Source organism: Danio aesculapii, chromosome 23, assembly GCF_903798145.1.
Source record: "Danio aesculapii chromosome 23, fDanAes4.1, whole genome shotgun sequence".
Lineage (NCBI taxonomy): Eukaryota > Metazoa > Chordata > Actinopteri > Cypriniformes > Danionidae > Danio > Danio aesculapii.
Window position 1 is genome coordinate 14,520,512 of NC_079457.1, and position 21,888 is coordinate 14,542,399.

The 21,888-nt window shown below is 37.5% G+C and overlaps 1 protein-coding gene across 4 annotated transcripts; it reads left to right on the forward strand.

The window, feature by feature from the left end:
- Window positions 1-443: 443 nt before the first annotated feature.
- On the forward strand, window positions 444-21,712 carry pou6f1 (POU class 6 homeobox 1). Of its 4 annotated transcripts, none has more exons than XM_056449779.1 (12): window positions 444-798; window positions 4,588-4,724; window positions 5,013-5,092; window positions 7,577-7,754; window positions 7,964-8,076; window positions 11,134-11,359; window positions 12,820-13,022; window positions 13,589-13,717; window positions 15,160-15,396; window positions 16,632-16,767; window positions 17,788-17,953; window positions 20,160-21,712. In XM_056449779.1, the coding sequence occupies exons 4-12, from the start codon at window positions 7,586-7,588 to the stop codon at window positions 20,503-20,505; spliced, it is 1,725 nt and encodes a 574-aa protein (XP_056305754.1). In that variant the 5' UTR covers window positions 444-798; window positions 4,588-4,724; window positions 5,013-5,092; window positions 7,577-7,585; the 3' UTR covers window positions 20,506-21,712. The 4 variants fall into 4 exon arrangements, with proteins under 4 accessions (XP_056305754.1, XP_056305752.1, XP_056305755.1 ...); XM_056449777.1 differs by having other exon boundaries at window positions 5,048-5,092; XM_056449780.1 differs by having other exon boundaries at window positions 5,055-5,092.
- The last annotated feature ends 176 nt before the right edge of the window (window positions 21,713-21,888 follow it).

Sequence of the window (21,888 nt, forward strand, 5' to 3'; positions counted from 1 at the left end):
TGGGGAAGAAAATAAACCCCCCTAATTCAATAAAGTTTTGTTAAGATGAATAAAAACCATATCATGCTGATTTATAGTCATTATTGAAATTATGAATAATTAATTGTCACAATAAATAATTAAGTGACCATATTATAAGTATTATTCCCATTCATATCATTATATTTGTGAAATGCAACCATATAATATGTAGTATTATATATGATTATTATGCATGCTATCATTATATACATCATAATATTGTAGTCGTTTTAATAATTGTTATAATTTTAAATGATCAAAATAATTAGAAATGCATTTAGCACGTTATTAAAAACATCAGTGTTCTTCATTTTAATATAAGAGTGTAAGTTCACTATGTAGAGTATCAAGTGTTCAGTTAACTGCAGTGACACTACCCCTTTAAGACGGCCATCGCTCCAGTTCTGTCGAGCCAGCGCCATTTTTTCAATGCGAGACTCGGCCTGCATAAATTATGTTCATGACGTAGTGCAAAAGAGCAAATTTGTGTTAATTTTTCGGCACTTTTCTACAGATAAGGGGTTACCTTGGCTATTAAGGTGCACTTGCTCCACCGGCACGACAGTTTTCGGAAAGACGCCATTAAACATTTAGTTGAAAAGAAGCCCAGACTGCTTCCCCGAGCCTCCTTATCAATGCAAATAGCTCTTTTGTGTGCATTCGCAGCGCGCGTCGGAAGCTGTGAGATGAATTTTTAATTATGCATATTTAAAAACAAACTGTGGCAAAGCTCGCCGAAGGAGGAGAAAATAAAGAAAATAGTCCACCTTTCAGCGGGTAAGTCGCGAATATGAGCACAGCTCGCATGTATTTTTGCACAACGCGATACGAAGTCGCGGAGCCGAAATGAGTTTTTGGTTAATATGCAATGGTCTTAATTAGCATAATTTATATATTTATGATAAAGAGAAAGGAAATACATCAAATGCCGTCCCGAGTCATGGCATATTGGCATGTGAGGAGTGTGATCAGTAGATGAAGTGTGTGTCCCGTGGGGAGAGTTTTATTATTGCATTGTGAATGTGTTGCGAGGGCTGCTGCTGTAGTACCTCACAGGCCTGACTGCTTGATGTTGAAAATGCGCAAAGCTTACATAATGCTCTATTGTTTTAGGATAATTACATGCGCAGATTTAGAATGCAAGACGTATATATCGCGTTCCAATTGTTCGGTGATGACACTGGAACGCGTTCCATCGATATTTAAAGGCGGAGAATGTACCACGTTTTTCTTTGAACTGTGTTTACGTTTACTCTGAGGTAACGTTAAGTGGGATTTCATATTTTAAGTTGACAACCTTGAAAGCGGGCGTCGTGGACGTCACGTTATACACTTTATTACGTCATGATTGTCTAGTCGGTATCTTGCTGATATTTTACCATGGTAATCTTAGTTAATAATTCCCGCCAAAATGCTATAGTTGTACTTATTTTTGACAAATATATGTAATGGGATGTAATTGGATCTGTGTATTGAAATAGTTTGTGTTTGTTTGCGCCTGTGACAGTGGTGGCTTGTTATGTTTATTATTGTAGTAAAAACAAAAGCAGACACTTTACCGTGGTGAATGTTACTAGTCATGTTTTCAATTTAATATTAAATAAACTAGTGTTGCAGTAACAGATAAATTGCTGTGTTGTGGTGTTTTATAGTATTTTGTTTAGAAAGTTTTTAATTGTTAGATTTACTTGCACTGCTACGTCACATAACCCCTATCACCTCATATGTAATTCAACAGACTTCTTCCACATTTGCAAATAGTTCTGATAAATCGGGATATTTATCATATTATATAATCATAATAATTTTTTAGATGTATATATTTTAGTTTATAACAAATTTTATGTTTTTGATTGAAGTGGGATGTAATGTAAGTGGGGAAAATAATTTATCAGCATTATTTTCTGTATTCTTTTAAGTAATTGTGAGAAAATGGGGTATTATGGGCTAAGTTTATTTAGTTGATTTATTAAACTAAATTATACATCTAATCTAAATGATATCTTTTTACTTTTATAATACTTTTATAATGTGAATTTTGAACTGAATTGAGACATCAAATTTGTCAATATTTAATTGTTCTAAAGCACAATTTTTTTGATTGAAATAAGATATTTGCTAGGTTTAGTGGTAGTTTGTGCTTTTATTACATAATATTATTTTTACTATAATAATTATTAGGGCAACGCGGTGGCACAGTGGGTAGCGCTGTCACCTCACAGCAAGAAGGTCGCTGGTTCAAACCTCGGCTGGGTCAGTTGGCATTTCTGTGTGGAGTTCGCATGTTCTCCCCATGTTGGCGTGGGTTTCCTCAGGGTACTCTGGTTTCCCCTGCAATTCCAATGACACACGCTATAGGTGAATTGAATAAACTAAATTGACTGTAGTGTATGTGTGAATGAGAGTGTATGGGTGTTTCCCAGTGATGGGTTGCAGCTGGAAGGCCATCGGCTGTGTAAAACATATGCTGGATAAGTTGGCTGTTTATTCCACTGTGGCGACCCCTGATTAATAAAGAGACTAAGCCGAAAAGAAAATGAATGAATAATAATAACAATATTTATTTCATATTGTTAAGTACTCATGTTTTGACAATTGTAAGATTTCTTTGTACTAAATTATATCTCAATATTTTTAGTTTGTAGCTTCATTGGTTAAAAGTCAGTTAGTGCAGGTAACCTGACAAATGCCCCATTTAAGTCAGAAATACTTCACAATACGGAAAACATCACATATTTTTTTACTTTTATGTTATAATTGATTTAGAAAAATTCCATATTGTCAAGTATTTGTGATTTAAATGGCATATTTGTTAGATTTAGTTGCAGTAAAGTGCACTTATTTAGATTTTTTGTTTCTGTCCTACAGTAATAGTAGTAATAGTTTTAAATTTCCTGATGTTAAAATAGGATCCAAATCCCTTCCCAATTTTTTGAGGCCCACCGCAACGTGACATAGGAGTGCGTTTTCCCCACCCACCGAATTAATTGACAGTCGTGTATTAACATGTCTCTGTAGTAACGCGTATTGTCATATCAACAAGACAGGACGTGGACAAAGCAACTGGGATTAAAAGATCTGTTGAGCTCGCTGTGATCATCAATCATCATCAAATATGATCAAGAATGAGTTTTACAAGTTTAAAACGTTTTAAAGATGGTAAAATCGATGTAATTCATCACCACAGCCGCGTGTTAGCCCAGTTTAAATAAGGTTTATTTTGCACATTAACATAACGAATATCCATGCAGCAGTGAATATTAACGTGTATCCTGTCACATTTGGGTGCAAAAACGGTGCAAAGGTAAACGCGCACACTGTGTGTGTCCACTGTGTGTGTGTGGGTGGGTGGGTGAACTTTGTAACGACATTGTGTGTGACTCAGGGGCGTCGCTAGACCCAATTCACTGGGGCACGTGCCCCAGTAAAAATCTCCAGTGCCCCAGTAAATGCATTGAGATATGATTTACTTCAAATGCAAGTGTATTTATTAAGAGTGATAATTCCGAAATAAAGACGGTTATTCTCTATGTGCAACCAAACCAACGCTGGTGAAAGCAATGTGTTTAAACAAAATGCAAACTGACGCATCTCCGTGTGTGCGCAGAGAACCCGCGCGCCTCTCGCACGCGCTGCTCTCGCGCGCGCTGCCCTTCTGCCGGTGCGAGTCCCGGTAGTTAACATGCGCGCCAAAAAAGCAGGCTACCTGCTTGTTACACGCAGCTCATGCGTTGTAAAAACAGCCTTTTTTGTTTTGCAAATCGACAACTAAAGTTTAAACAATATGACGGTGATCTTACTAAGCATGCATCCTGATAGATTTTTTTGTATGAAGCAAAAAGGAGGGATGACGAGTCAGGGAGGTAAAGACTTAATAAACCTAATTCTCTGCCATGTGTCAAGTCTACAACAGATAATTCTATAACACATCTTTTTTTGTATTTTATTGAATTGACTATAGAATTTTATTCAAATGAAATTAATATTTATGCAAAAGATTTCTTAAATGATCTAAGCATATCACTCCAGTTGTCTTAACATTGCTTTCCAGTTACATTTAAGATTATTTATTTATGATATATATATATATATATATATATATATATATATATATATTATAAAAAAAAAAAAATAAATATATATATATAAGGAGGGTAAGGAGGTACGTGCCCCAGTAGAGCTTTATGTCTAGCAACGCCCCTGGTGTGACTCATCGTCGCAACTGATGCAGCCGAGGCAGAATTTGAGGCACACTCTGACAGCCACGTGGGAGCGGTGGGCAGGGAGAAATAGCATTGAAGGCACTGGCCACAAAAACAGCTACATTTTGTTCAGAGCAGACAATTCTAATATTCTGAAAGGTCTAATAAATAATCTGATGGGTGTTTTGAGCTGAAACTTTACAAACACATTCTGGAGACCCAAAAGACTATCTTAAATCTTGAAAAAGGGGTAAAATAGGTGCCCTTAAAATGTTGCATATGGAGCTATTTTTCTGCTATGGTGTCTTTGAAATTGGCATATAATTCTGTCAACCACTCTTAGCAATTGTTTATTTTGCCTCAGGTGATGCTTTGGAGCTGCTAACATCCCCCTCGACAACTATGCAGAAAAATCAGTGATCTTCTCAGAGCTTAGACTTCATCATCATGGACACTGAGGATCTCCCTGCAAACAATGCACCTCTCACTGTCAATGAGCAGGTATTCCCGAGTTTCTCACACCTGATAAGTAGTGTTACCAAAACACAGATTTAATTTAACATGTCATCACACGTCCAGCCTCATACCCCACGTTTGTGAGTGTTCAGTCTACGTTCCTAGCACAAGCAATTCTCTTCTGCTGTATCGGTGTTCGCAGAAAGCGTTGCTTATGCTTATATTATTGGGGAGATGCTTTGGGTTTGTTTGTTTGCTCATTTCACTTGTGTCCTTGTTGTTGGGTTGTTTCTTTGTGTCCTAATGTGTGCTTGGCATCTCTGTTCTCTTTAGCCATTCACTGTCTGACTGCAGAAGTGTTTTCTCAGCTTTTAGGTTCCTGCACTTTGAAATTCCCAGCACAAGACGCGCAGGTATGAACCCTCTCCTGCCTCTGTTCTGCTCTCTGCGCTGCGCTGAGCTTCCCTCTCTGCCTGAGCCTTGCTTTTACTCCTGTGAGGTTTCTCTGATCTCCACATGATTTAAAAAAAATACTCAACAAATAGCGAGTTGAGCAAAAGCTAGTGATCATTTTATGCTGTAGTTGAAGTCACAATTTTTAACCTCCCTGTATATTTTTTCCCTAATTTCTGTTTAACGGAAAGAAGATATATCTCTAAACATAATAGTTTTAATGACTGATTTCTTTGCCATTATGACAGTACATATTTTTACTTAATATATTTTAAAATACTAGTATTCAGTTCAAAGTGCAATTTAAAGGCTTAACTACACTCACCGGCCACTTTATTAGGCACACCTGTCCAACTGCTCGTTAATGCAAATCCTAATCAGCCAATCACATGGCAGCAACTAAATGCATTTAGGCATATAGACATGGTCAAGACGATCTGCTGCAGTTCAAACTGAGCATCAGAATGGGGGAGAAATGTGATTTAAGTGACTGAACGTGGCATGGTTGTTGGTGCCAGACGGGCCGGTCTGAGTATCTGAAACTGCTGACATACTGGGATTTTCATGTACAACCATCTCTAGGGTTTACAGAGAATGGTGCAGAAAAGACAAAATATCCAGTGAATGGCAGTTCTGTGGGCGCAAATGCCTTGTTGATGACAGAGGTCAGAGGAGAATGGCCAGACTTGTTTGAGCTGATAGAAAGGCAACAGTAAGTCAAAAAACCACTTGTTACAACCGAGGTATGTAAAAAAGCATCTCTAAACGCACAACACGACGAACCTTGAGGCGAATGGGCTACAGCAGCAGAATACTCCTGTCAGCTAAGAACAGGAAACTGAGGCTACAATTCACACAGGCTCACCAAAATTGGACAATAGAAGATTGGAAAAACGTTGCCTGGTCTGATGAGTCTCGATTTCTGCTGCAACATTCGGATGGTAGGGTCAGAATTTGGCGTCACTAACATGAAAGGATTTATCCATCCTGCCCTGTATCAATGATTCAGGCTGCTGGTGGTGGTTTAATGGTGTAAGAGATATTTTCTTGGCACACTTTTGGCCCATTAGTACCAATTGAGCATCGTGTCAAGGCCTCAACCTACCTGAGTATTGTTGCTAGCCATGTCCATCCCTTTATGACCACAGTGTACCCATCTTTTGATGGCTACTTTCAACAGGATAACGCACCATGTCATAAAGCTGGAATCATCTCATCTCAGGTTTCTTGAACATGATTCAAATGAGATTTATATCATGGATGTGCAGCCGACAAATCTGCAGCAACTGCTATCATATCAATATGGGCCAAAATCTCTGAGGAATATTTCCAGTACCTTGTTGAATCTAGGCCATAAAGGATTAAGGCAGTTCTAAAGGCAAAAGCGGGTCCAACCTGGTAAAAGTAAGGTGTGCCTAATAAAGTGGCCGGTAAGTGTATGTTAATTAGGTTAACTGGGCAAGTTAGGATAATTAGGCAAGTCATTGTATAATAATGGTTTGTTCTGTGGACAGTCGAAAAAAATAATATTGCTTAAGAGGACTAATAAATATTAACCTTAAAATGGTTAAAACATTTTTAAACTGCTTTTATTGTAGCCGAAATAAAACAAATGAGACTTTCTCCATATGAAAAAAATATTATAGAAACTACATTGAAAAATTCCTTGCTTTGTTAAACATCATTTAGGAAATATTTGAAAAAGAAAGAAAAAAATTCACAGGAGGTCTAATAATTTTAACTTCAACTGTATTTTATCCAACTCGAGTCCTCTTACTAGTACTTCAGAACTGCCTTAATCCTTCATGGCACAGATTCAACAAGGTACTGGAAAATTCCTCAGAGATTTTGGTCCTGCACATCCATGATACAAATCTCCCATTCCACCACATCCCAAAGGTGCTCTATTGGATTGAGCTCTGGTGACTGTGGAGGCCATTTGAGTACAGTGAACTCATTGTTATGTTCAAGAAACCAGTCTGAGATGATTCACGCTTTATGACATGGTGCGTTATCCTGCTGGAATTAGCCATCAGAAGATGGGTACACTGTGAATATTGATTTTTATTACACATTTTAATACAAAATGAAATTTTCACACAAGAACCATTCTGTCTCATGTGAGTGTACATAATTTCCTGTTGTTCTTATTATTATGAATTATTAATTAGCCATTTTTTAAATGGGGAAAACACTAACGGAACGGCTACTGATTAAAAAATAAAATCCTAAAATGATCAGGAATATTCAATTTATCACCCGGTTGTAATTGAATGCCCTTTTGCTCAGCATATCTCATCAGTATTAATATGAAATGTCAGAGAGATCAGAAAACTCACAGGTGTAAACTTGACCAAGCCATGATCCATTTTCATCATGTCAGCACTGCCACTCATTAGGAGAGAAAGCAGAGCATTTATAACCTGTTATACCCTTTATTCCAGGTCATTGTCATGTCAGGCCAGGAGACCATCCGTGTGCTGGAGGTGGAGGTGGACACGGCCTTATCATCGACAGGGGCTGCAGAGTCTGGGGGTGATGAAGAAAGCGCTGGTCAGAGCCTGGAAGCAACAGAAGAGGCTCAACTGGACGGTCCAGTAACCACAAGCTCTACCACAGCTGGTACGACTGATCAAATGATCCGATATAAATAGATACATTAGATTTGTATCATAGCAACCCGGTATTCAAAGCCACCAACATCAACGAGGCATTTAGAGCCATAATTGTAATAAATGAGTGGTTTGTATGCAATGCCAGCATTCGTTATGATCCATATGCATGGAAATATGATGCATGTTTTTCAGTGTGACTCACTTTTTTGCATACAGTGACTGTGGAGGTTTCAGCACCTCTAGTTCAGACTGTGGTCCCCAAAGCTGCCATCAGTATGTCTCCAGCTCAGCAGACCAGCGTTCCCATTACTGTTCAGGCTTGCCCACAGGTGAAACTTTCCCCCCCTTTTTTTAGAAGTGAATTGTCTTTGCCTGTAAGCCCTTTATCATACATGATTCTGGTGGTCATGTGAATGTGCTTATACTTGTCTAAATGTTTATATGAAGACTAATGAAAAATTTTACATGCATTACGTATTGAAAAAACATTAGGGGAGGCCTTAATATAAATGCTATTCATAAAGTGTGTTTATTTAATGCAGATTATTATTATTAATAGTTTACATTTTATTGTTCAGTTTCAGTTGTGTAGTTAGCAAGAAAAACTTATGTCCTAATGTAAATATTTCATGCTTGCAAGGATCGCTGGTCTCACTCTCTCTTGCGCATTGTCCTAAAGCGACTTCTGTATGCTTCGTTGTTGGCCAGCGGCGCACAGGAATTACACTTATTACTAAGCCATACTTTGGTGCTATTTCAGACCGAATATTCAAAGTAGCATTGTAAACAATATAGGGAGCGCGTCACAGGTTGTCACTGTTCAAAAAAGAACCAATGTTTATTTTTAAAACCAACTTCACCTCAGTAAAGCAGGCTAGGTGGAATAGCGCTGTTTACTGATGTTTTGTTGTTAAACTAAATAAAAAATCGACATTATCGATGCGGTAAAAGGTCCCTTATGAAACTGAAAATAGTCACATCAATTGTTCGCCGGAAGATTTCTGTTGCTAAACAACACATCCATGCATATAACTCATTCGTAACACAACACAATCTACATCAGCTTTGCGTGACTAAAATAGTTTATGACATAACATTTCCTGTCTAAACGAAATACTTCAGTCATGGTGTCATTCTCCCTCCAGCATGCAAAAGTAACTCCAATATTGATTCAGGGTTTTAAAAAGTTTTGATTCATCATTTCTTTTTCCCGATGTGACGGTCTCATGTGCACATGAACGTGCAAACGGCAGACCTGCGTTAAATCTTTGCTGACGGATAGCTTGGGCTATTTATCAGAATTATGGGAAATGTCGGCCCGACAATATTTAATTGGACGACATTTTTTTTAGTCTTATGCCTTTCCCAGAATATAAAAATATGTATAAATACATTTAGATCATTGCAATTGGAATGTGAAGAGACTTTCAACCAGCACAAGTAAGGAATGAGAAGTGGGAATGAGAAAGTTGCACTGTGGGAATGAGGAACATCCATACACGCTCTCATTCACACACAAACACACGCATTCACACAAAACCGAATAACATGCCTTGGAGTGTCACGACTGACCAATCAGAATTTAGTATTCCAGACAGCCTTGTAATAATGTTAGTTAATGTGTGTACTAACATGATCAAACAATGACCAATACATTTATTACAGTATTTGACATCTGATGTTTACAAAAAATGATTAACTTATTAACTCGCAGTGCATAAACTAATGTTAACCATAGACTGTAAAAGATATGGACGTAGTATCCGTGACATCAGCTATAGGTTTCTGAAGAACACAAAAGAAGCTACAAGTAGGCGTGGCTAACCATCGCCATTTTGTTCGTACATCATCACACCGACCGGGGGATACCAAACAAAGAGGTAGAACGTGAGCGGAGCTACAGACGCCTGCTAGCATTTAGCTTTGACAGGCTTTTCTTTGGGAGAAACTCTTAATACTTCATTACCTGAGACTTGTTTGTGTTCTGACCAAATGTGCTTGGTTGTGTACTATATCAATAAAGTATTTAGACTTTTAAAAACACTGTTGTAACACATTGAGCTACTGAGCATGGTTTTATGACATTTTTCCACAGGAGGAAAATGCGAATTACTTCCGAATATTTCAATCTATTTTCCAAATATTTCCAAAAGTCTGTGTTAGTAAATGCAAGGCTATTGATGAAATCCAGGCACAACAATAATGATCTTAAATTAAAACAATACATTTATAGAGATGGTATAAGTATATCACTTCACTCAGCTGGGAAATGGAGGAATTGAATGGTTTGTGAGCACAATTAAGTGCACACAGCATCTGATAATTGTAGGAAATAATTCCAAAAGGCTGTGTAAAGCCACATAAAACAAAACAAAAATACGAGGAATATGTCGAGCTCAGCGGCTAATCAGCCGGAATCAGCTGAGGTGAAGTATATCATTTTTTTAGACTTTATATAAACTAAATGGATGAGTTATAAAAAAATTCACTCCCCTCGCAGTTGTCATGAAGGGTAATATTAGCTATAGGAACCAAAATTGTTCTTTGTACCAGGCTATAAACACCTTTTTTTCTGCTGTAAAGTTGGTCATTTTAACAGTGGGTTCAGTAGAAATATGCTTTATTATGGAGCCAGGACTAGCGGAAGTTTGATGAATTGCAGTTTCAGTTACTTCTATATTTGCTTCACGAGGAAGAGCGGGAGGTTGCCGCTTGATGTTAACTAGCAGATTTCTAATAATGCATTAGAATATGTTGAACTTTGATTAATAAATGCTAAACAAGTATTGTTATTTCTTTGTTCATGTCAGTAAATACTTTTCCCAGAGATGGGTTGCAGCTGGAAGGGCATTCGCTGCATAAAACATGTGCTGGATAAGTTGGCGGTTCATTCCGCGGTGGCGACCCCGGATTAATAAAGGGACTAAGATGAAAAGAAAATGAACGAATGATGTCAGTAAATGCTAAAATTAACTAATGGAACCTTATTGTAAAGTGTGACCGATAAAAGGTACTGAAGACTGAAATTTCAGCTTTGGCGTAAATTGATAGATGTACTTTTAAACATGTAATTACATTTTTTAAAATGTATCGCAGCAAATTTTTTCATCGTAATAATATTTCACAATATTACCATTACCAAAATATTACCGTTTAATGCAGCTTGGTGAGAATAAGAGACACTTTTCAAACATTCAAAATATATTAATTATCCCAAACATTTAATTGGCCGTGTAAGATCTATAATTTATATTTATTTCTAATTTACAGTGTTACATTTTTTGTTAATAATAATAAAACGCTGATGCAAATATCAGTAAAGTAATTTTTTGACATTTAAAAAATCTGCTCAGACTGAATAAACGTATTTGCCATTTCTCTGACAGGTCCTGACTCAGGATGGTCTGGCATCTCTGATGACTGGCATGCTTGCCCAGCAGAGTTCTCTAGGTCAGCCGCTGCTCATTCCTCTCAGTATGGCCGGATCAGTGGGGGGTCAGGGTGGTCTGGCAGTGCTCACTTTACCCACTGCCACTGTGGCCACTCTCCCCGGTCTCGCTGCTGCCAGTCCTGCTGGAGGCCTGCTGAAGCTGCCGTTTGCTGGACTGCAAGGTTTGAAGCTCACACATATTTTGCATATCTGATCGGTTTTGAAAAGAATCTCTTATTATGCAATTTTAAAGCTTTCTAAATTAGTTTCAGAGGTCCATATACACTGCAACATCATTTTTTTCCCCTCATAGATTCTGTAGTGGTTTGGGAAAAAAGGGATAGTTCATCCAGAAATGAAATTGTACTGTTATTTTACTCACCCTTAGGTGAAGATGTAGGTAAGTATTTTTCTTTAGGAGAACAATAAAGAAAATTTGTAGCTGAGAGTTTTTTAAAGCATCAGGTCGCTCAGAATCCTTCTGAGTCTGCTCTGATTGGGCAGATGGGCAAGTGTGTTGTAATTGGTTGACAGCTTGCAGCACAAGTCAAAAATCAAGTTTCCATATGTGAATTTCAACTTTAGATGCTTTGTCAACAGTTGTAAACACGATGATAACAACTGTAGCAGTTTTACTTTGTTTTTACATTGGTCTTAAGGCTGCCCTCGCCGCGCACTTCTCAAAAAATGTAACTACACGTTGCAACGATGCGTAGAGCAAGCTCTGTGATTGGTCGTCTTGGGAGCGCTGATGAGTGTGGGTGGAGGTAGGAGCTGTGCGAGCCCGATGGAGCGACTGTTTACAAGTATCGAGACTCGTGAAGGAGCTCTAAATGAAAACTTTGTTACACGTTTGCCAATTCCTGCCTCAAAATGAGCGAGTTTGAGCCACTTGTGCATTTAAGGTAGCATTCAGAAAAAATAAAACACCAGAGAAGAAACTCGACACAGGAACATAAACACCTACTGCCAGCTAGCATTTAGGAAGTGTTACTGCAGAGCAATACAAACAGCACGCAGAAGTATAAATGCATGACTACGCATGCATGCACCATGGGTCACGCTGATCACTTGACGCAGAAGAATAAACCAGGCTTTACTGTATGAATTCAAACCAAAGTCCTCATTCATTAGCATCTCCATGAAATGTCAACACAAACCAAACTCTCCCAGGCCTCAGCTACAGCTACAGTGTTTGAGGGACAAAGCAAAGATTTGTGGGCAGCCAATGAAAAGCCTAGACTGGCATCATACTAATACTGCTAACACGCATAGATTTTTGGGTGAAAGTAAGACTGACTTCTCAAGCCGTTCTGGGAGTCTGGTCTTTCATTTGTGAGCCAATAACTCCATTCATCATGCACTTTGATATTAAACGTTGCAGGCTTTTTACATTCACAAACGGACTACATGAAAGGTAATTTCTAAAAAAGCATTACTTGTGCACTTTCCAAAATGACTTCTGTTGGCATAAAATCCTATTGAATACACACAGATTTAATGCAGCATAATCTATTTATATATGACATACTGTATTGTCCTGGCCAGTCAGCAGTTCTGAATAAAAGAATATATAATGGCTCTGTGTTTAACATAATTTTCTTGTTTTGGTGGTAACAACAGCCCGTTTATTTCCCTCCAGCTGCTACTGTGTTGAACTCGGTGCAGACCCAGCTTCAGGCACCTGCACAGGCCGTCCTGCAGCCTCAGATGTCTGCTCTACAGGCTTTGCAGCAGACGCAAACCACCGCGGCCACCACTGCGTCTGTTGTGCAGAAGGCATCAGAGCCCAGTGTCTCTGTCGCAACACTGCAGACCGCAGGACTCTCCATCAACCCTGCTATTGTGAGCATGGAACAACTTATTGGCTTCAATTGAATCATTAAATGCTTAAATGTGAAGTGTGGTCATACTAAATGCTGATTTGATTAGATTCATATAAGTTAAGTGGTAAATAAAACTTATTTATGCATTGTTTTTGAAAGCGCCCTCGTTTTACAGATTTTTTACCCAAGTGCCTAAAACTTTGACAGTACTGTAGATGTGCAGGTAGGTTTTTTTGAAGTATCTTGGAGATGTTGACGAAGTTCTTCTGGATTTAGTTTGTCTCAGTTTGTCAGACTCCTTGTGCAGACAATAATCTCACTGTATAATTACAATTATTGCTAAAAAAAATTATGTTTGAAAATATTAATTGATATTTGAAACCGATATGCTACAGAAAACTATAGAAATAACCAACTTTAAACCATTTTTTGGTGAAAATACTAGTAAGACTACCTAAGACTTTTGACTTTTTTTATTATTTATTTTTTTCTCCCTTATTTCCAGCAGACTCTAGTCTTAAATTAATATAGATGATAATGAATTTGACAAAGTTTGTGTGCTTTTTGTTTTGTTTTGTTCTTCAGATTAGTGCAGCATCTCTGGGAGCTCAGCCTCAGTTCATCAGCTCTCTTACTACAACTCCCATCATCACCAGTGCCATGTCCAACGTGGCAGGACTCACAAGTCAACTCATTACCAATGCACAGGGCCAGGTTAGTACTATTCAAATGTACATTTCGTCATTTTAACAAATGCATATACAAGTACGTAGAACTGGCCACTCGAAGACTTACCCACTCCTTTTCATTGAAGGGGGAAGAGAAACCATCTGAGACGCGTGTAAAAAAAAGTTTTGACTACAAAACATATTTTAATAGAAAGTATATTTTGAAACAATGTTAGAGTGTTTTTATTCAGAAAATTGTATTAAGGAAAATGTTTATTAAGAATTTTAGAATATTCATGACTGACTAAATTAAGAAATCATATATTACATTTTATTAAATTTGTTTAAAAAAAGTATTATTATGTTTGTCGTGTGTGTGTGTTTTTTTTTTTTTTTTGTATAATTCTTGTTTTTTGTCCTAAGAAACTGTTATGTTTGTAAAGGATATATTGAATATTTATTACCAATGTTGCCATGAATATAGTCAAAAAATGACTTTAGCTGCTTGTTCAGACTACCTATTTAAAATGAGTTGATTTTATAAAATGTTTTGGGACAACTTAATTGTTTTATGTTAAATCCACTTAAATTTGTAAAGACAAATAAGTTAACTTGATTTGTATTGGAATAACATGTAGGAATTGTGTGTAGGGTTCATATGGTCCTGGAAAAGTAATGGAATTTTACAAGACATTTTCCAGACCTGGAAAAGTTTTGGAAAAATAAATAAACCCGAAATGTTTTGGAAAAGTCATGGAAATTTGTTTAACAAATGTCTGTGTACTTGAATATATTTGAAATGATAATATTGGGTAAATTTTTATTACAATTGTGCTGTCCATCCCTGTCCTCTACATGGGGTAAAAAGCAACTCGCAGTTTCAGCTTTGCCTCTGCTTCACTTGCTTTCAACGTAATTTAAGAAAGTAATTTAAGGGTCCAGAATCAATCTGGAGGTAAGATACTGTGGATGCTAAAGGCTCATAAATCTTGTCAAAAGCCAACATTTAAACAGTTTTCAAAGAGACATATATATATATATATATATATATATATATATTAGACTACAATCTTTCTTTATATATATATATATATATATATATATATATATATATATATATATATATATATATATATATATATATATATATATATATATATATATATATATATATAATATATATATATATAATATATATATATTATATATAGAGAGATAGAGATAGATAGATCTATCTATCTATAGATTGTCACATATTTATTGATATGCTGTAATAAATTTGAACGTGCAATTTCTTTTTTTTTTAGCTTGTGTACGTAGACCGTAGTAAAATCACAAACTGATTTTTAGTAGTAAAAATGTGTATGAACCATGTGTGTGGAACCCGGCATTTTTTAGTGTAGCCAATGCTGCTAAATAAATAAATAAATGAATGAATGATGAATTTGTACACATTGTCGTATCATTATCATCACTTCTGTGTTTTAGGTGATAGGAACTCTTCCTTTGCTGGTCAACCCTGCCTCTCTGGCAGGAGCTGCAGCGGCTTCTGCCTTACCTGCTCAGGGCCTGCAGGTTCAAACTGTGTCTCCACAGCTGCTCTTGAATTCGCAGGGACAGATCATTGCTACGATAGGGAATGGTCCAACAGCTGCTATCCCGTCCGCCGCTTCTGTCCTCCCCAAAGCCACTGTTCCCCTGACCCTCACCAAAACCACCACACAGGTACTGCAGTGGCGCACATTATGATTGGTGTATTCTGTGCACCATTTTTGTACTTTTATAAGCTCTGCTATATTTTTTGTAAATCAAAGGTGCGTGTTTTTGTTCAGTTGAAAACTTCAGTACTCTAAAAATGCTTAGCTGGCAGCACTTTTCCAGTGCAGTGGTCAGTGCTTTACATAAAACTTGCGCTCAATGCCTTGCTTCACTGCTGTCAAAAAATGCGGAGCTTCCAATGAAAACAACAACTGAAAAAAATATGCTCAGTTTGGGACAAGTGTTTTGGTCGGCACTCGCCCTAAGGCAAAATTTAGACCAGGGGTCCGTTTTTCAGACGTGGATTACTCAATTCACTGGATTTGGATATTGACGATTTGACCCGATCCAGGATCGTTTAGTCTTTCAAAACTCATCTGAGACTTGTTGTCATAGCAACAGTTCTGGTAGCTCAAACCTGCTTGGGAGCAGGCTCATTTTATATAAACAGGATTAGATCAGGTCAGTTCAAGCAAAGACAATACTAAAATTCATTACCTGATGAATCGTTGATGACCATGTCGCAGTTTAGCTAAATTAATTCATGCCTCCTCCTAACACCTGCGCCGATTGTTTTCCAGGCGCAGTCTAAAGTGATGTATGCAAATTATATAGTATACCGTGACCAGGGATCCAATCAGCCAGTGCAGCAACATTTTGTGTCTGCTGGTTTGTTTACTTGCGGGAGTTCCGTTGGCATTTTCTCGCATGCTAATTCTGACCAATTGAAAAGCAGTTTAGGAAATGTGTCAATAACATTTGGCCAAAGAGTGATGTGGATTTTGTCACATGACTGCATTTTGGTTCTTTTCAAATTGTTCGGACCAAAGCAATCAGTGTGGTGTGAAAAGAACCCAAATGGCTGAAAAATGCTACAATCTATCATTTGTTGCCCTTGGTCTGGACCAAATGAACCGAACCACAGATGTGAAAGCACCCTAAGAAACTTTGAAATTTCAAAATGCTTTGTTCTTACTGTGAGTATATACACACACAATAAAACTCTTAAAGTTTCGTAAGGCTGGGCCATTTAATCTGTGTCAATAAAAAAACACTATTGTAAATATAACCTAAGAAAACTAATACACCTAAGAAATGCAGTGGCTAAATCAGTTCAGGTTTTTGCTTATTTGCTCAAGGACGTGTGAAATATTTGTGTGAAGAGTGTCCTATTTGTTGATGGGCTGTGATTGGTTCTCCAGGGTCCTGTTGGGAAAGTGGCCCCCTCCAAAGTGATCATTGCTCCCCAACCATCGGTGGTTAAACCGATGACATCACTCACGCCTGCTGGTGTCATCGCCTGTGGAGAAATGCCTACCGTCGGGCAGCTTGTCAACAGTACGTTTATGATTTACTAGTTGTACAGAGTGTCTATGGGGGTCTTAAAAAGTATTAAAAGCTGAGAAGTCAATTTATATACATTTAAGGCCCTTAAAAAGTATTTAAAAGTCCTAAATGCTAAATTACAATGTATTAAATTTTGTATTGTTTTTGATTGTACAATGTATAGGTGTATGCTAAAGTTTGTCTAATTTTAATCTGTGAATATTGGGAAGCTGTGGAATGTAAAGGTGTTTTTTTAGATGTTAATACTGATATAAACATGTAAAGCTTTAAGTTTGTCACTAAATAGATCAACAATTGTTTTCATAACACCTTATACTTCAGTTTCTCATCAAATCATCTGACTAATCAAATACTCTCTAGTAGTGTGACATGCCTTGCCACATTTTTAGATGCTTTTCATTGGATGCGCTTGAGCTCAACCACTCCCACTGGCAGAGCTGATAAAACAAAATGCTATTGGCTGTTTTTTTTTTTTAAAAAGGGGCAAAGCTACTCTATGTCCCGCCCACTTTTGCTTGTTCAGTAGAAATTAATAAAATCCTGCTATATTTGATATCACACTGCTTTGTTTACTGCAGTAACCAAGGCAATGCCATCATTGCTGCTGTTCTAGAAGTAGCACCTGCTGAATTAGCAAATTTATCCAGTATATGAATAATGTTTTAGTTCAGGATTAGTTTCTTATAATCAGGATATAATAAATATACTGTAAGTTAAAATGTCGCCAGATGAGGTCTTAAAATGTATGGAAAGATTCTTAAAAATGTCTTAAAAGGTATTGAATTTTACTCTCTGATTCCTGTATACCTCGTTGTATATATTTAGTCTTGTAATGTTTGCACAATTGCATTTACAACCATCTTCAGTCATGAGCAGGAGTAGTTCTTTAAGTCGTGTTTAGATCCGATTTCAGATTTGAAGAATGATGTTTTTGTGACTTGTGGGTAAATTAATCATGTTTGCGATCTGGAGAGCTTCCAGAAGTGCTTATTCCGTTTTTGTTTTGGTTAGAGCCGTCTGCTGTGAAAGACGAAGAGGCCATTAATCTGGAGGAGATTCGAGAGTTCGCCAAGAACTTTAAGATTCGACGGCTCTCTCTGGGTTTGACACAGACTCAAGTGGGCCAAGCTCTGACTGCTACCGAGGGCCCTGCGTACAGTCAGTCAGCCATCTGCAGGTCATTCACTTTTCTGTCTTCTTAATGTACTCTTCTTTTTTTAAAAACATGTAGTATGTTGGCTGCAGTAGCCTACTGGGCAGTCATGATAAAGGCAAAATGCAAAAACAGGTCTGTATGGGACTAGTCAGATTTATACTTTCCTTAGGTTGCCACAAAATAAAGAAAAGAAATATCTTTTCAGACACACACTGATATACTAAAACAGGTCATTTTTACCAAAACAGGTAATTCTTAAGAGCTGCCGCAGAATTGTTGCCACGGCTTATAGATTATTGAGCTGAAGCTTGATAAAACAGAAATGTTGATTTTTTTTTTTTTTTTTGCTCCAGATAGCATCACCCCAATGATCAGGCAAGTTTTTGGGGGTTTGTCATCTTCAAAGTACAGTGAAGTTAGAAATCTTGGTGTCCTCTTTGATCGAGCTCTGTGTTTTAACAGCTATGTTAAATCTGTTGTTCGTACATGCTTTTTTCATCTGAGGAACATTGCAAAAATCAGAGACATTGTGTCAAAGGAAGAGATTGAGATGCTTGTCCATACCTTCATCTCTTCACGATTGGATTATTGTAATGTTCTGTTCGCTTGTCTGAACAAATCTTCTATGGATCGATTGCAAGTTGTGCAGAATGCAGTTGCGAGGCTTATAACTAACACCAGTAGGAGGTCACACGTTTCTCCTGTGCTTCACTGGCTTCCTATTAGTTTTAGAGTAAATTTTAAGATTCTGGCCATTACATATAGAGCTCTGCATGGTCAAGCACCCCTGTATACTCAAGATCTTTTACACAGTCACTCATGTAGCCGGTTTCTGAGGTCTTCTGGCAAGGACCTTTAAGCCATTCCCAGAACTCGTCTTAAGACCAAAGGAGACCGTGCCTTCTAGAGATGTGCGGATCAGCTGAAATGACATGTGAATCTGCGGCTTCATACTAATCATCCACCTGCCCGCACATAGTTTTATTTGATATATGTATCCGCACCCGATCGTCATTTTAATAATTTAATTCTTTAAGGCATGATGATAGGTCACCGTGGATATTAACAGCAGATTCAGTGAGCTATAATAAGCGCATCTCTGATAGTAAAATAACATATTAATCGTAAACGTTTTTAAATTAACATTTATTTATAAAAACAAAAGTTTGTCTTTAGACAACACTTTCTTCATTTCTTAATAGATACAGAAAGTAAAAATTGGACATTATAGCTTTTACAGATACAAGAACAAGATAATAAAAAGGGTGCCGCTTCCGTTTAGGCAGCTATATTGTGTTTGCTTGGCCTTTTTCTACGCACTGTGCAAAAACAGAACAGCAGATTCGGGCGATTCCGCCTGGCCTCCAAAACGCGGCCAGCTGCCCTGAATTGAGCGTTCGCTCGCACCGCTTGTTGTAGGAATGAACAAGATCTTCTCCTCGCAAGGCGCTGCAGTCGTGGAAATAAGCGATCTTGTTTCTTCCAGAACGATAGCAGATTTTCCTTTGACTCCTCTAACTGAAACTTTGAACAGTAGGCTTGCACTTAATCCATTGTTTTGGGAGTCTAATCTTCCCATTCTGCAAAGCCCACTCTCTGCTTTTTTACTGGTCCACTGCCATGTCCCGCTACATACACCCGCAACCGACCTGCAATTAATCATAAAGTATTTTTTTATTACCCGGCCCGCCCGACCCGCGGATTATCTGCAGCGCCCGCGGATATAACCGCCATCTGCGCATCACTAGTACCTTCTATGTGGTGGCCCCACGGCTCTGAAACTCTCTCCCTATAGCACTGAGAACTCTGGGATCAGTTGAACTTTTTAAAAGCATTTAAAGATGCATCTTTTTGATCAAGCTTTTAATCAACAGTATTAGTGTTTCTGTATTTGGATTTTTTACTTATTTTATTATGTTTTAACATGTTTTCTTTTATTGTTATGTGTTCTTTTACTTCTTTTCTCTTATTGAAAAGCACTTTGTGACTCAATGTGTGGGAAAGGTGCTATATAAATAAACCTTTACTTACTTACTTGAATTAAATTAAAATCAGCTTAAAGCTTGAGTTAAATTGTAAATCAAATCGCAATCGCAATATCTGTCAAAAAGAAATCGCAATTAGATTTTTCCCCAAATCGCACAGCCCTACCAACCATCCATGTGGACAAATTTCTCATATACACATGCTCCACTTCAATTTCTTGTGTTTATTGATACCTTGCCAGGTTTGAGAAGCTGGACATCACTCCTAAAAGTGCACAGAAGCTGAAGCCTGTGCTAGAGCGCTGGCTGGCGGAGGCCGAGCTCTGGAACCAGAAAGGTCAGCAGAACTTGATGGAGTTTGTGGGAGGAGAACCGTCCAAGAAACGCAAACGGAGAACCAGCTTCACGCCGCAGGCCATTGAGGTGCTCAACACTTACTTCGAGAAAAACTCCCTTCCGACAGGCCAAGAGATTACAGAGATCGCCAAGGAGCTGAACTACGACCGCGAGGTGGTTCGGGTCTGGTTTTGTAACCGTCGACAAACTCTGAAAAATACCAGCAAGATCAACGTGTTTCAAGCCCAGTAGGAACGACGGGTGGATTTTACGGACGTGGATGTATTGGTGCTAGCTGCAAAATGACTGAATTGCTGTTGTGATGAAGCCAGCGGTACTCGGATTGTGTGCAGTCTTAGTATAGTATCAAACATACTCTTTTTGTTGTTTCTTTTGTTTCCGTTATGCTGCATGCAGAGTGACGTTTTGCCGTGCCACAACAGTTTTCAATGATAAATGGCTTTCGAACTATTTAAAGTAAAGACGAAGCTACAAAATCATGTAGTCGCTGTTTTATAGACAAAATTAAGCACTTAATTAAATATGTAAATGAGAACTTCCAAGATATTCTCAGTTTTTATTTTTTGGTAGGAACTAACCGCTTAAATTGATGACTACATGTACATTTAGCAGGTTATTCAATCATTTGACTGATTTAGGTTTTTTAATTCATATAATTTTGCTGTAAACTTTACGCTAGTGACTGTACTTTGCCTGACACAAATTACTGATATTGGTTATACTGATATGGTTTTCTCACACCTTCAAATAAGTCCCCAAAAGGGCATATTCAGGATTTTTTTACATTTCAGTTTCAGTAAACACAGCGTCTTTGTGCTTAATGTAGATGTGGTTCATTCAAGTGGACAATCATAGTACTCTAAATCAGAAAGCATGCCCTGCTTTTATATAGTTAAGACATATTTTTAATTTCCATTTTGACTGTCATCATATTTTTGTGTGTCAGAAATGTGTGGATTCAAATGCAATTTCAAAGATTACAATGACTGAAAAAATTATGGATTTTACTGTTACTGTTTCCACATAAGCATATAAAGAGATGAAGTGATACTTGCATTTGCACTTGTATGGGGCACTTAAGAAACATCTTTTGGAAAGTTTGTGAGCCGTCAAACAAGTGTTATTTCTATCTTGAATGAATAAATTTGGACTGCGCTGTCATTTGTACAATTTGTGGCAGGAATATTCACCGGTCATGTAATCATTTTCCTATTTGGTACAACTGTCCAGACAGAAGTGTGTTGTAACATGTGTTTCACATGTTTGTTTTAAGCATAAAGCTATATTGTTCTTATGGACCTTCAGTATTTATCTAATGAATTCTTATTGGTACAATACCATGCATTTACATTTTAACATTGTGAAGAAGGAATGGTATTAGATATAGTGTTTTAACTAATGCTATTAACGTAGACTAAATATGTGTAAAAAAGAAAAAGAAAGAAAAGTTCAACATTTTAATGTGTGCAGAAGTTATCGATTTTAAAAAGATGCCTAAATGCATTTACAAATTATAAACAATGGTACGGTACTCCATTAACTATATTTATTTTGTATCAATTGTACTATTTGGTATTAACTTGTCATTTGAATAAATTAACACTAAAGAGTCTT

Coding starts and splice junctions, on each gene's coding strand:
- pou6f1 (XM_056449777.1), top strand. CDS start 4,671: ATGGACACTGAGGATCTCCCTGCAAACAATGCACCTCTCACTGTCAAT. Junction 13,718..15,159: donor TTACCAATGCACAGGGCCAG/GTTAGTACTATT, acceptor TCTGTGTTTTAG/GTGATAGGAACTCTTCCTTT. Junction 16,768..17,787: donor CGTCGGGCAGCTTGTCAACA/GTACGTTTATGA, acceptor TGTTTTGGTTAG/AGCCGTCTGCTGTGAAAGAC.